At 41.7% G+C, this 14,033-nt stretch overlaps 1 protein-coding gene across 2 annotated transcripts in view; it reads right to left on the reverse strand.

The window, feature by feature from the left end:
* Positions 1-2,868: 2,868 nt before the first annotated feature.
* gli2a (GLI family zinc finger 2a) overlaps positions 2,869-14,033 on the reverse strand; it is a 118,420-nt gene continuing 107,255 nt past the window's right edge. For both annotated transcript variants that reach the window (XM_041807687.1, XM_041807686.1), the window contains exons 10-14: positions 13,339-13,488; positions 10,980-11,144; positions 10,176-10,457; positions 7,792-8,158; positions 2,869-7,684 (exon numbers count right to left, since the gene is read on the reverse strand). In XM_041807687.1, the coding sequence (XP_041663621.1) occupies positions 5,370-7,684; positions 7,792-8,158; positions 10,176-10,457; positions 10,980-11,144; positions 13,339-13,488 (3,279 nt within the window). In that variant the 3' untranslated portion in view covers positions 2,869-5,369. The remainder of the gene's footprint in view (positions 7,685-7,791; positions 8,159-10,175; positions 10,458-10,979; positions 11,145-13,338; positions 13,489-14,033) is intronic.

Genomic DNA, 14,033 nt, shown 5'->3' on the forward strand with positions numbered 1-14,033 from the left:
AATAGTAAAGCACATTAATATTTCTTGATTAATATGTCAAATTACAGCTACTTACTTGCATTCCTGAACAGAAAAATGAGTTTTATTGGTTGAATGTTATGCTTGATTAATTTCTGACTTCTCAGAGAAGCCCAGTGAGCCGGCGCAAATTTGGGTGAATTCAGTTTGAAATCCCTCATTCCTGTTCCAAATGGTAAAACGTGGAGAGCTCACTGAAAATTAAAGAGTCCACATTAAAGTACTTCATGATGCTGGATGGTCTTTGAGACAAATATGACAGGTGGTCTAATAAATTTGTTAAGCACTGTATATTTCTGTAAGTTTCTTTGCCTCTATACACATTAAATATATTTCAAAGGGACTTTTGGACAGGTTTTCCAAATGTGATGCATTGGTTCTAGCCTTTGGGTGTGTCCTTTAGATCTGTGACTCTAACTGAAAAAGAGATGCTTTAAAATATTTTCTTCAATTGCTACTATTTAAAGTTAAATGAGGAAGGGCCTGACACATTGTATTTTCCTTGGGCCTTCCATTTACTAAAACCACTATTGCTATGTGCTTCATGTTTCCTTTTTCAAGGAATTATCACAGAGAAAACATGAAAACAATGTTAAGGAATCGTGCCATACATGGCAGCTACTGTAGACCTGGAACCCTGAAAATATGAGCATTTGCATATCTTGCCAATTTCACAGGAAGTTGCCAAACTTCTGATTTCATTGGAATCAAGGTCTGCCCCATACACAATGAAAGCTTAATTTTCATTGTTTTGCTGCAGCGCCCCCTACTGACAACACAAAGTGACATAATTAGGCCATCTCTTTATCCCTCTAAGGCCAGCCACACACTAGATGATTTTTTAATCTGAAATGATTTTAAAACCATGGGAGACCACAGATTTCAGGACAATTTCCAAATATTTTTCATCTTTAATCCTCTGAACGCACACACTAGACGACTCAGTCAGATTGTCCGATCACTGGAGACCACATACCTGCCGAACCTGCCTAAGACCTCGTGTGATCACGTGACTTCAGAAAAAAACCCCGCGGATGTCTGTTGATACCGTCTTGCTGTCTCTCCACAACAGGCTGTCCTGCGTTACAGGTGGAAATCCTGGCTGGAATTAGGGTACAGTTGTGTTTATGGTTATGAGCGTTGAAAGTACCTATGATCCGTCTGGTGACGCTACCTGGTGTGCTCGCTCTCACTGGGTACTCCGTCAGCAACACTACAACCTAGAATCATCAATATCAGGGTCTGGGAGGCTACGATGCAATTTGGAGCACTAAATAAATCGTGTTGACACCACACACATGCAGACTACTCAGACATGTAACCGCTTGCGACGAGGCTCCAGTCAGTATATGCCCCGATGGGGGGAGGGGGGGTCAAATCTTGCCCAAAATTGGGCTAAAAACCCTGTAGTGTGTGGCCAGCCTTACTGAGATGAACGTATCAAACTCAGATTTGGTAAGAAACACTGACATTACTAACCTTGAAAAGCACTCAGAGCGCAGACCTCCACCATTAGCCCTATCTCCCACTAGTGAAGAATCCTTTAAAAACATTCCTGGATCCAGACGGTGATCCGGATCACTCCCAAAATCTAATTCCCTGATTACTGCGTCCCCGGTGGGGTGGAGACATGGTGAGGCAAAGCATTGGCTTCGCTACTAGTGAAAGTCATGGCAGAAGGTGAATATTCCTCTATTCCCTCCAGCATTGTGAGTATTCTCGCTACAATTCACTGTCTTTCTCTCTGTTATGCTCCAACTCGTTTCCTCGACCAGGCATGCGTCTTTCAAACTCTATAAACTCTAAAAACTTTGAATAAGTTACTGATGTTTGCCATCTCCTGGTGTAGAGTGGTAACAGCGCAGACCCCCGCCATTAGCCCTATCTTCCAATAGTACAGAATTCTTTAAAAAATTCCTGGATTCAGACGGTGATCTGGATCACTCCCAAAATCTAATCAGTTCTTCCTTATGCCATTTCTGACATTTCCTAAAAAATCCCTGAAAATCTGTCCATGACTTTTTGAGTTATGTTGCTAACAAATGAACAAACAAACATCAAATGAACAAACAAATGAACAAACCCACCCGATCACATAACCTCCTTGGCGGAGGTAATAAAAAAAGATGCCTCACTGCTGATGGTGAGCATTTTGATGTCTCGCCATTTGACACAGGAAGTTGGCCTGATTCTAATAAGAAACATCTGATTTCATTTAAATTTCACATGTATGATCAGGGTCTGCCCCTCAATACATTTAAATTTTAATTTCATGGTTTGCTCTAGCACCACCTACTGTAAGACTCTGGGAACAACTACTACAAAATACATCCCATTTTTTATTTTGTATTTTACACAAGAAATATTGGCTCTGGCTTGTTCACCTTTAGATATTAGAATCTTTCTTTGTCATACTACCACCTAGTGTTGACAGCTAGCACTACCTCATATATGTATTTTTTTTAATTTAATGAGACTCTGCTGTGCTATGGACATTGCATGGGTTGCTATCACCCAAATATTCTCACACACCGGCGTTGCCACACGCCCTCACATGCTTCAGGGTGTGAGGACCCTTCAGTCCTGGTTGCAGCCCTAGTTTACATTTGTATTTACCTTTTTTGTCCGGTATACTAAACATTTCTACATTTTATATGCGTGTTGACATTACAGTGAGTTAACTTAGATCTGGAGTCTTCTCAACTGCAGTGTATGAACATCCCAGATGTGAGTTCACTTGTCAAACACTAGCTCTGCTTTTATGTGACCTTCTGGGACTGCAGGCGATGTTATATTAAAGACACACAACACAGGGATTTCAACAGAAAAAAGAAGATAGTTTATTTGAAATGTACAAAAGATATATACACACACTCGCACAAACCCCCACACACACTGAGCATAGTAAAGGTGAATGGTAGCATACACACAAACATTTTAAAGGCTACTTAGAAATTCAGCAAACATAATAAAACTGAGGAACTGGCAGGACTAGTTTGCCAATCCAGTCAGAAAGAGGAGTTTTAATAATCAAAGTCTGTGTCCCTTCCTGGACTCTCTGCAGTTCATCAGAGCTCGGGGGAAGCATGGGGTGCAGCGAAGGGGGGTTGGTATGAATGTGTTAATTAGGGCTGGATCTCTGCTGAGAACACACAGAGGTACTTGTATATTCTTTTAGAGAATGCTCCTCATCAGACACAGGGGTTCATGTGCTCTGATAAACTAACACAGAGGCATATCCTTGTCCGTTTCAATCATTTACCCTTGTGAGATTGGACCGGGGAGAGTTGTGCCTCTGATGCACAGGGTGAAGAAGGAAATGTAAATTTGCTTTACCATCCCCGAGAGCTGAAACCATGATCACAAGCACTTAATATCTGTGGAACATAATGATGTACAACCAGGTGGTTAAACTAGGGCTGTCAGTGTTTCAGTATTCTATATCTAACAGCATTTATTGCTATTAACATTCAACAAGTTTCCTGGACAATTTTCTGCAGTCTTCTTAGAATCACAAACAACCTTTATACAATAAAACTCAAAACACAGAAGTTGTTTACAAGGTAAGATGTTAAAAATCTCAAATTTCAGACTCTGAAACGCAGCAAAAAGCCAGATTAAGTTTAGATGTCTACAATTTCAATAAATTCAGCTTTATTTCCTTTAAAAACATGTATGAATTTCTAGATGTATTGTTTGAAGCGTTAACAACCCATCTTCCTCTGTTTAAAGTAGCATCGTATAGGAATTTGGTTTAGTAGGCTTTGGCACCTACCTAAGGTCTCATAGAAACTCATGATCAAATGTGTAAGAGAAATACAAAAATGGGGGATGACTGAAATCCTTGGCTAGATAGGAGATAAAATAATACTTTATTGATCCCCAGAAGGGAAATTCTGGGTGCCCTGACATGCACTGCAGCGAAAAAAAAAAAAAAAAAAAAAAAGACAAGGAAAAGAATCAGGGTAAAACCCTGGTGGTCCAGTTTTGTTTGCAAGTTTGCAAGCTTTAAAACTACATAACACCCAGTTAGTGACACTGCACTCTGTGCTCTCATTGCATATCTGACCAGAGGCAGGCTGACCTAGGACGTTGAATATCAAATATGTTTGATATCTGTGATTCAAAGTTAGTCTGGCACATTAGGAAGTAGTGAAATATTTGTGTGGACACCACATACTTGAAAATTATTTGGACAAATAATCATTTGCGAATAACTTAATCTTGAGACACAACCTCTCAATCCTAAAGGAAGGCAAATCAGGTCTAATTTCGAGCCTAAAATCATGACGTGTGTGGCCAGCCTTCACTTCAGCCATCATCACCTCATAACCTACTCCATCCAGGCCTCCTCATTCATAGCATAAAGCTTGTTGCACCCTCATATTGAGGTTCATGCTCCTATGGATTAGTTGTTTTTGAACTAATATATTGTACTGAGTTCCCATTGTCATTAATGTATCCATCTATATGGAGGTTTCTAGCTATGCGCTCCCTGGAGAGTCAAAACATGCTGCTTGACTCATGGAGCATCTTTTGAGCAGGACCTTCTCTGCCAAGAAAAACTGTGTATCCATTTTTTAATAAAATGATTCAATGTATGATGAGAGTGTTCCTGACTGAACTTTCAAATTTCAGTGTATGCCAGGTTGTATTTCAAATCTCTGCACTTGTAGCTGCTTTTTTAGCACACAAAAGGTAACACAACCACTCCAGTTTTTGATGTGAGAAATGTTTTTGAAATCAATATGGTTTCATAAGGCAAAAAAATGTACATTTTAAGTCAGAAATACTTCAATTTTCATTTGTATGTGTCTAATATATCTGAAATGTTGACAGCCCTAGTTTAAACATCAAAAGTCTACAGCTTAACTTAAAGCAGTACCATACAGTGTTATCTATACACATAAACATCTTCATGAGAAAATACTTTTTATTTACACATCATGGTAACTGGTAACTCTTGTCATGTACTCAGATGCTAAAATTCAATCTCAGCAAGGTACCTTGTAGACTGTTTCAGTGCACAATTTTGTAAAGAGCTAACACACCAGTAAATACTGAATGGCAATTGTTTGCAGATACATTTATATCCCCTGGGATATGCATTTGTCGTTATGATGTATGGCTTTTTAACAATAAAATGACAAAAAAATGTCCTTAACCCTAAGTATACTTGGAGTTACACTTTAAAATGTATAAAAATTTGAAGCTCATATAACAATACAGGCTATTTTTGTGGACAAATAAGACAGTTTTGCATTATTCAATCAGTGCTTTCTTATGTATCCCATATATTCCTGATGCAGAAATGGTTAAGACTGGATGGATGATGAGGTGTTTGATTGCTCTCAGCTTATCATGTTGAGGAACTTGCTTTCTTCAGCCAAGGCTGTGAGCATAGAGTTCATGTCCCCGATGGCCATGTTGCCAATCCCTGCCGGTACAGAAGCAAGGGTGACAGAGTTGCGAGGGGTGGTGAGACGTGAGGAGTTCTGGGAGAGGCTCTGCAGAAGGCCAGGGCTCAGAGTGCCTGACATAAGACTGGAGTGGTCCCCATCATCCAGCATGGAGTCAAAGTCGATCTGGGCATGCTCTGTGCCACCAGATCCACCCGTGGAAGAATCCACGGTGCTGCTAGAGACTTGGTTGACTCCTGGGGAAGCCATGTTGGCTGCAGCAGTGGTGTTACTGGCAGGGGCCTGGCTGGAGCAGTGGGACACAGGGGCATCAAATGCAACAGAAGCTGGCTCAAACATACGGATCTGACCTGTGTAGAAAACAGCAGGGTTTGGGTTTTCAGAGTTGTTGGTGTGGGTCATGGAACCACTGGGCCTTTTAGGGCTTGCTTCTGAGGTGTCAGCACCCCGAGTGGGGCTCAGAGCAGATGACTTGGGTGTCTGGCTCAGTTGCATCATACTTGCTCCTGCATGTTGTCTTCCAGTGGACTTGGGCTCTGTGGGGGGCCTGGGTTGTAACATTCCTCTGCCAACATTATGGGCACTATGCTGCTGTTGCTGGGAGATAACACTGTAATTTTGCTGCTGGTCTACTTGGTTCACACGAGAATACCCATCAGTCCTTGCTTTTAAACTTTGCAGTTCTGGATCGGCCATCCCATTCCTATTAAGTCGAACACTAGTGCTCCCAGACAAAGAATTTGGGATTGCCTCTTGGCCAAACCCTTGCTGAGGACTCATTTGCTCATTAAAGGTTGCATTGTTGAATTGCCTCTGTTGCTGGTGCTGCTGGTGGGAGATGTTCATCAGCCTCTGGCTGCTGTGGTTTCCATAAGCCTGCATAGACATGTTTTGACTCATAGGCACTACCTGTTGGTTGCTGCCTAGACTCTGACCTTGTCCCTGAAAGGAACCAAAGTTGTGCCTTTGCTGGACAACAGCTAGGTTCCCCCTGAGAGGATGCTGCTGCTGTTTGGAGAGCTTGGTTGTTGTGTCCACAGTCCCTGAGCTCACCTCGTTCCACTGCACCGGCATATTATTTTTGTTTATATTGTTTGATGGTGCTGAGAAAGGCTGCTGGGAGCTGCCTGGGCCCATATGGCATGATTGCATGTCCTGCCCAGACTGACCCATGGTGCCATCCACCATGGCCATCCTCCTCTGGCCATAATATGATGCTGGTGGGGGCATTCCTGTCTGGTAGCCCTGAGTCTGATTGTTGGCACGATAGTCCACTTGCCCCGAGTTGTGTCCTGAAGGCCCAGAATTCTGGGACCTGAGGTACTGCATCACATCATCTGGCAGTACCATGTCCTCCTCTCCACTCTGCTCTACTCCTGTCATCATCCCATCTACTGCCATGTTTTCCATGGCTACATTCTCAGAAATGCTCGGTGGCCTGGGGGCAAATGGGTAGCGTTGCAAGCTGCCATCAGAGCGTGTGTATCCCTGCGCAGCCAGAGACTGGTAGCGTTCAGCTGACGGACCAATCATTGGGTTCATGTTGTTCATACTGTTAAAGCGCTGAACCCTTGGGAGAGAGAGAGGGTCCAGTGTGGGACGACGCACTGGGTCACTTGCACGGCGTGGGAGGTTAGTTGGTACCTCATGGGGCATCATACTATGCATGCTATACCCAATATCACTACACCTCCGAGGCACAGTTCCAGAGAGAGGCTGATGTAATGAGTGCGATAAGCCTTCCTGGGAGTCACTGTATAGTGCCATACGGGTTTTTAGACTCATGCGATCCATATTGGGGAGAGGGGTTGGTGGGGCTCCACCAGTGGCAGCAGCGTACTTTGCCTTGAGCCGGTAATGCTGAGCTGGTGTCAGACTAAGGATACTCGGGAGACCTCCTCCACTCCCACCACCGACACCGCCACCTCCACACTGGCTGGCCTCGCTGGAGCGGCGAGACAGATCTGTGGAAATTGGGTCATAGGAGTCAGCCGAACTGATGTTGTTGTGACGGTTGGCACCAAACTGGGATGCCTCACTGGAGCGGCGGCTGGAATAGCATGGGGAAATACCAGATGAGCGCCTACTCAAGGTGTAGGCTGAGCTCATGGTGCTGGTGGTGCTGTCTCTGCGCTCGTTTAACTGGTTCAGCAGTGTCACTTCACATGAAGACAGGTCGCCCATGCGCTGGCTGGGGTATGAACCACTTGAGTTACTCATTACATTGGAGCTTTCCAGCAAGGAACCTGCACACAAAAGGGACATCATTACATCACTGAACTAATTTCCATCACATTTAGCCTGGTTTTCCATTGCACATTAAAATGAGATGTCTTCAGTAATCCACACTTACCGACTGCAGGTATGGGAGGCAGCTTCATAGGGTTGCGTTGGCCCTGCTGTGGCTGTGGTGCAGAGTTGACCCAAGGACAGGACTCTCTCACAGTCTTCAGCCTCTCCTTCTTGATGTTCTCCAGCTTGATAGTGACCCCGCCATCATGACCCATAGCTTTCCTCATCTGTAGCCCCACACCAGCCTGCTGTCCCCCAATGGGAACAGTGGAGTCGACCATCGGACACTCATCCTGTGCACTAAGGTCCCCGAAGCTGCCTCCGCTGTGCATGGCCATCTCTACCCCGCTGTCGTTGTTGTTGGCACTGCTGAGAGGCGACGGCTCACTGCTGCAGGAAGAGTGGCCGCCAGGACTCGACTGATATGTCTGAAGGAAGAAAGTCGAGAAGAATTTGATTTAAAAAGGAATTACAGCTTTTGAAAGTTAATTTACATAATCTGCCAACATCTAATAGCCTCCAATGTGATAATTAAAAAACTGTAATACAAAAACTAAAACTGAAGATTAAAATGAATAACAATAAATCATAAAAGCTTTGCATACTCTATTATGCATTCTTCAACATCAAATATTACCAAAGTTAAAGTATTCTGATTGTGATTGTGTTTGTTAGAACTAATGCTGGCCTACAGTTCCATAATTTCATTAATCATTGATGAGTTTTACTTATTTAAAACAAGAAAATAAGTGGATAATAGATGTGAACATGAATAAAATAGAGAGATGATGTTAAATAAAACTGGCAAAAAAAAAAAAAAATCTCAGTCGGGTGTTCTCAGTATTTGTTCAAGACTATAAATAAAACAGTCCAAGCCTTTGACTATTAACAAAACAGTAACTTTCATCACTGATGGACAACAGAGGCTAATGCCATGGATCTTACTGGCAAGGAAAAAACCAGTTGAGTGCAAGTGGGAAGCTGTTTTTGTCTCCATACATGCATGTAAGCATCCTATATAAAAAGGAACATATTTACAGTTAAGTCTATGAGAAGGTGGCCTGTAGTCTTTCAACTTCAAGGGGTTTCACAAAAATATTTAGTAATTGCAGCCATTTCAGCCAGACCACCTCCATTACAGGGGCTTAAAATATATTTCGATAGTTATCTCACAAACAGTTCCATGGCCGGGTGTGGTCTAATTCCTTCAGAATCACGAAAAACTAGACAGCAATATCTGCTATCTATGGTGTGGGCATTTTGAATGAATGTGCCAAAGCCACAACCAGTCACGAGAAAAAAAATCCTCTCGAATTGAAAAACAAACAAACAACAACAACAACAAAAAAGTTACAACCTGAACGGAGGAATCATCTGTCTGCTTTGGTGCAATGTTACAACTCAACCAGAGAAAAAAAGATCACATTCATGTCATTGCCAGGCAGACAGATCAGAGCTAAAACGTCTCCTTTTATTTTCTCATCCTGCATTTAACTCTACAGGTATCCCTACTTTCTAATTTTCTGAGTTAAATGAAGTTTTTTCTCTCTCCAGTTTATGTCTTTGTTATTATATATGGAATGTGTGGAACATGTGAAATATGGATTGAACCACACCTTCAGCAGGTAAGATGTTTGTTCCTGCTGCTTCTGATTCAAGTGAAAAGCAGACATTTTAATGACCACTCTGGCTGATAGATTAGGGAAATTTACCTCACAATGAACAAAAACACAGCATGTAGCTGGCTGTTAACTTTCAGTGAAACTGAGATTGTCTATGGGCTCCATACTTTAGGCAGTCATTGTCTGCAGCGGACCATTTTCCAAGTAATAAAAAGTACTTTAATATTTGCAGCTATGTTAGTCTGTCCAAATACTCTTGCACCCCTGATAATGGAGTTACTCTAAAGAAAATGAAACATGTAATGCCATAATTTTGTGAAACCCTTTAAAATAAATAAACAAATCTACATTTCACTTACATCTTTACAGTCTAATTTCTAATCCATAAAAGAAGCAAATTAATAAAATGAATTATGTCACTGTCCAAACACTTACAGATTTAACTGTAAGTTCTTGAAAATGGGAAATCATGCAAAAAGAACTGTTAAATCATGCAGGAATATGATTCATGACACAAAACAACTGAGAACATCTTCCATGCTCAGCTACAACAACAGAGGGTGTTTAAGAGCTCACCTCAGTGAAGTCTGTCCATGAGGAAGGTTAACTTTAGAGAAGCAAGTTCAAGCAATAATCAGAGGTGAGTTAGGAAGGATGCAGGCAGCACCAGAACCAATTAATATTAGAGCAATGTTAGTAAGAGGTTAAATAGTAAGAGAATACAAGAGTTGAAAAGTAGTCTCTGCATATTGTGCAAAATGCAGTTAATCAACAGCTTATCTTTCTCTTCTGTTATTTTTTAAAGTGTATGGTCTAGACTCACCATGGAGTTCTCAGTCTTGATCGATTTCACCTGTAGGCAGTCCTCCATTCCTCTAGATGTGCTGTTGGAATCAATCTTGCCATCCAGGCCTCTTGCACCAAGTTTAGAGTTTGTGTCATTCTCCCCATTGCCTTTGGGTGGCTGCTGTCTTGGAGGCACATCGCTTCGTTGCTTCTTGGTGACATGGGCCTCCGGTCCGTGGACCGTCTTTACGTGCTTCCTGAGAGAGCTGGGGTCAGTGTAGCGCTTCGTGCAGCCAGGAATCTTACAAACATATGGTTTCTGAGGAGAGAGATTCACAGGCCAGATGAAATTATACTGCAAACTTACAGGATCAGAACTTAGAGCAAACACATATGTAAGGGGTTGAGTGGATAAAATGAATAGGAAGCTATGAAATTCCCCCTAAGTGTGCTTGTATTTTGTTTTCACAAAAAGAAACGGATTTAAGTCGTTGTAAACCCGATTGATGGTTGTGTGTAAAAATGCCAGTAGATCATCCATTTCTGAAATACTTAGAGCAGCCTGTCTGGCAACAACAACCATGCCATGTTCAAAGTAAACCCCCTTTCTGATGCTTGGTTTGAACTTCAGCAAATTGTCTTGACCAAGTCTACCTGCCTAAATGCACTGAGTTGCTGCTGTGTGATTGGCTGATTAACAAGCAATTAAACAGGTGTACGTAGTAAAGTGACCAGTTAGTGTTTACACAGGAAATTCTCATGAATGGACTGTCAAACATTGATTTGATGGTAGCTCAAGCTCAGATTTCTAATTATTCAGTTGATGAATGAGTAAACATACCTCATTAGAGTGTGTGCGGTTCTGGTGCTTGGCTCGGTCTGAGGCATTGGAGAAGGCCTTGTTGCACCCTTCGTGTTCACACACATACGGCTTCTCCCCAGTGTGAGATCGGAGGTGGGTCTTGAGGTTCTCCAGGCGAGAGTAAGCTTTGGAGCAGCCCTCAAACTGCACAAAGACAGTCAGACACATACACGGTGAATGAGTGACATGAGTGATGTCTTGTTTTGTCTGCAGCTGGACATAGAAATGACCAAACACCAAAAACAGAAAAAAACAGGCTGTGTAATTTACATTTTGGAAATGTAATCCGCTGTTGGACCCCTGCCCACCTACTGTGGTGTGCCACACAAAAGCAGCTACACTTTGATAAAAAGGGCTTTTATGTGAAATAGCTAAACTAAGTGTGAGGTGTGGTAAAGCTTTGTGTATGTGTGCTTTGTTGAGACAAAGAGTCTCAGTGTTTCTCTGTGTTCAGCCCTTGTATTCCTTTGTACTGTACAAGCTATAATTTGGTATTCTGTCTGAGTAGTCATTGTGACCAGAAGTGGTGTGAAATTAAAAGAGAATTCAATTAGACCAGCTTGGATATAAGATATGAAAATAAAAGAAGATTTCTCCCTTTAAAACAAACGAGTGTTAAAGAAGATTCATGAGGGATTTGTCCAGAGAGTATATAAAGTGTTCTCATTATAAGGACCCTCTGCTTGTCTGCAGGTTTTAACTATACACCCTCGATGTCAATCAGCTTGCTTGACTTTGTTTTCATAAGTCATCAGTTTTAATGCATTTACAAAACCCTGTGAGCACGGTTTGAGGCCGAGCAAACTGATCTTCACTACTGATGTAAATGATACTCGAGTAATTATAAAATCTGGAAGTGAACTTTGAAAGACATTCAGTTAAGGCATACAGGGGTGCCCAAACTTCTGATTTATTTAACATGTATTTAACAAGGATAACCTCATTGAGATTAAGATTCTAATTAAAAAGAGTGTCCTGGCCAAGAAAGGAAACAGCAGAATTAAGAGACGCAGAGTGAAGACTGTAACTTCCAGCACTTTTCACATGAATAAAATTACACAAGTATGATGGAAGTGTGATGATGATTAGCCTACATGTAGTAAATAAAGGCCAACCAACTTGATCATACAGATTCGTTATAAATCCTAGTGTCTCATGCAACACAGTATCCAAAATTTCATAGCAGTAAAAGAAAAACAAGACTTATTTCAAAAATAAAAACCCAGTTGCAGCTTTGTTTTTTCCAGATATATGTTTCGGCTTTGTTCCTTATTTACAGAGCGGGACAGTCGATAGGGTCAGAAACTGAGATGAGAGACTGTGGGAGAGACCTTCCAAGTCAAAGTGCTTGGCTATCTGCAGCCCAACCCAATCTTTAACCATGGTATTTATAAGACGTAGGGACACAAGCAAGGTTCAGTACCTTTCTATTTGAGTTTGACAACATCATGAGTTTGATTTTATCAGGATACAGAACCAAATCTAATCTGTACAGGTTGTTTTCAGACGGTATCAAAGGCTTCCTGTAAGCGACAGAGAGCCTGAAGCTGTGTATGAGCAATAAATTACAGTGTCATCTGCATATAAATGAAAATTTGCATTGAGTTCAGCCTGTGACCCCAAAATAACAGCTCCAGAGACTTGGGACTGGTATATGATGATGCACAAAGAATCGTGTAAAATTCACATTTTTAGGAGTTCTTGTACACATTACTAATGTTTAAGCAGAAATCTAATTTAATTGTTATGGTTTTATATTGCATTGAACTCATTTTAGGGGTATTTTACTATAATAGATCAAGTTTACTGTATCAAATCATTTTGAATTTTTCTTTGTGTTTTTTGAAAGCCCCCCCCCCCCCCAGCATCTTAGGACCTATGCCCCTGATTTCACTGGGAATAGGAAGCCATTATTTCTAATATGTTGGAATATTTTTGCCTTTTCTGCTTCAGTTGTGTGGTTTTTTTAATCTCTGAACTGAGCGGCAATAAAAATGCAGCTGCAAAACTGTAGTTCCTCTAATGTCCACTTGGGGCTGGCTCCAAAAAGCCCTGGAGGCCCCATACACACCCCATGTTAACATGCCAGTTATTACAGAAAGACTAAACATGTTTGCAGCTTGGTAAAAAACCAACACATTTGGTCTGAATGACTCTTTTAGTTATGGGAAAACATTGTAGGAGGGGAGTTTTTTCCCCAAAGCTTGTCCATGTGTATTATACAGACAGACCAATGATAATGTGCAGGAACACACCTTTAAATGCATCAGCTGGTCTCTCAGAAGTTAACCAGCTGGTTACTAAAAATTCCAGTGGTATTAGATTTCTTGTTTCTTACTGTGCATTTGTGTGGCTTCTCCCCCGTGTGGCGCCTCATGTGGACCACCAGCATGTACTGAGCCTTGAAGGGCTTCTGCTCCCTGGAACACTCCTCCCAGCGGCACACAAACTCCTTCTTCTCCCCGTGGATGTGATCATTGTTGATGTGCTGAGGAGAAAACAATCAAACAGAGTCAGTCGGGAAAGCTTGATGTAACCTACAGTACATCCATGATAGAGACAATGAGGTAAATAGGAAAAAAGGTGACTAGACACCCCACGTTTGTATGCATGAGCCTCTGTGTGAGCACACTAAAAATGAGTCAGCAGATTCTTGTCTTTTTCCCACTGGAAGATTCTTCCTCTGTGATGTGGCCACACACATTCACGCACTCTTTTTGAATGACACTGCCATCCATAATGGCTGACAGTTTTTATGCATCTGTAAACAGGAGACAACACCTATAAAACACTGGCTCTGTTTTTTCAGGCTCTGTATCTCTGTGTGCAGGAATGAGTGTTTCTAAAGAAAGAGGAACTTCCTTAGGACACCATAAAAGTACTCAGGAAAAGGATTTTATTTGCCCCTTGCATTTGTCTTGCATCCTCCTCACTATTGATGGAATCCAGAGTCAGGACAACCACACTGACATATATTTTCAGACATATTTTTACATTTAAAAAAATAGTTTTATCTTTGAACTGAAGTGTACT

This window comes from Cheilinus undulatus, linkage group 15 (assembly GCF_018320785.1).
Source record: "Cheilinus undulatus linkage group 15, ASM1832078v1, whole genome shotgun sequence".
NCBI lineage: Eukaryota > Metazoa > Chordata > Actinopteri > Labriformes > Labridae > Cheilinus > Cheilinus undulatus.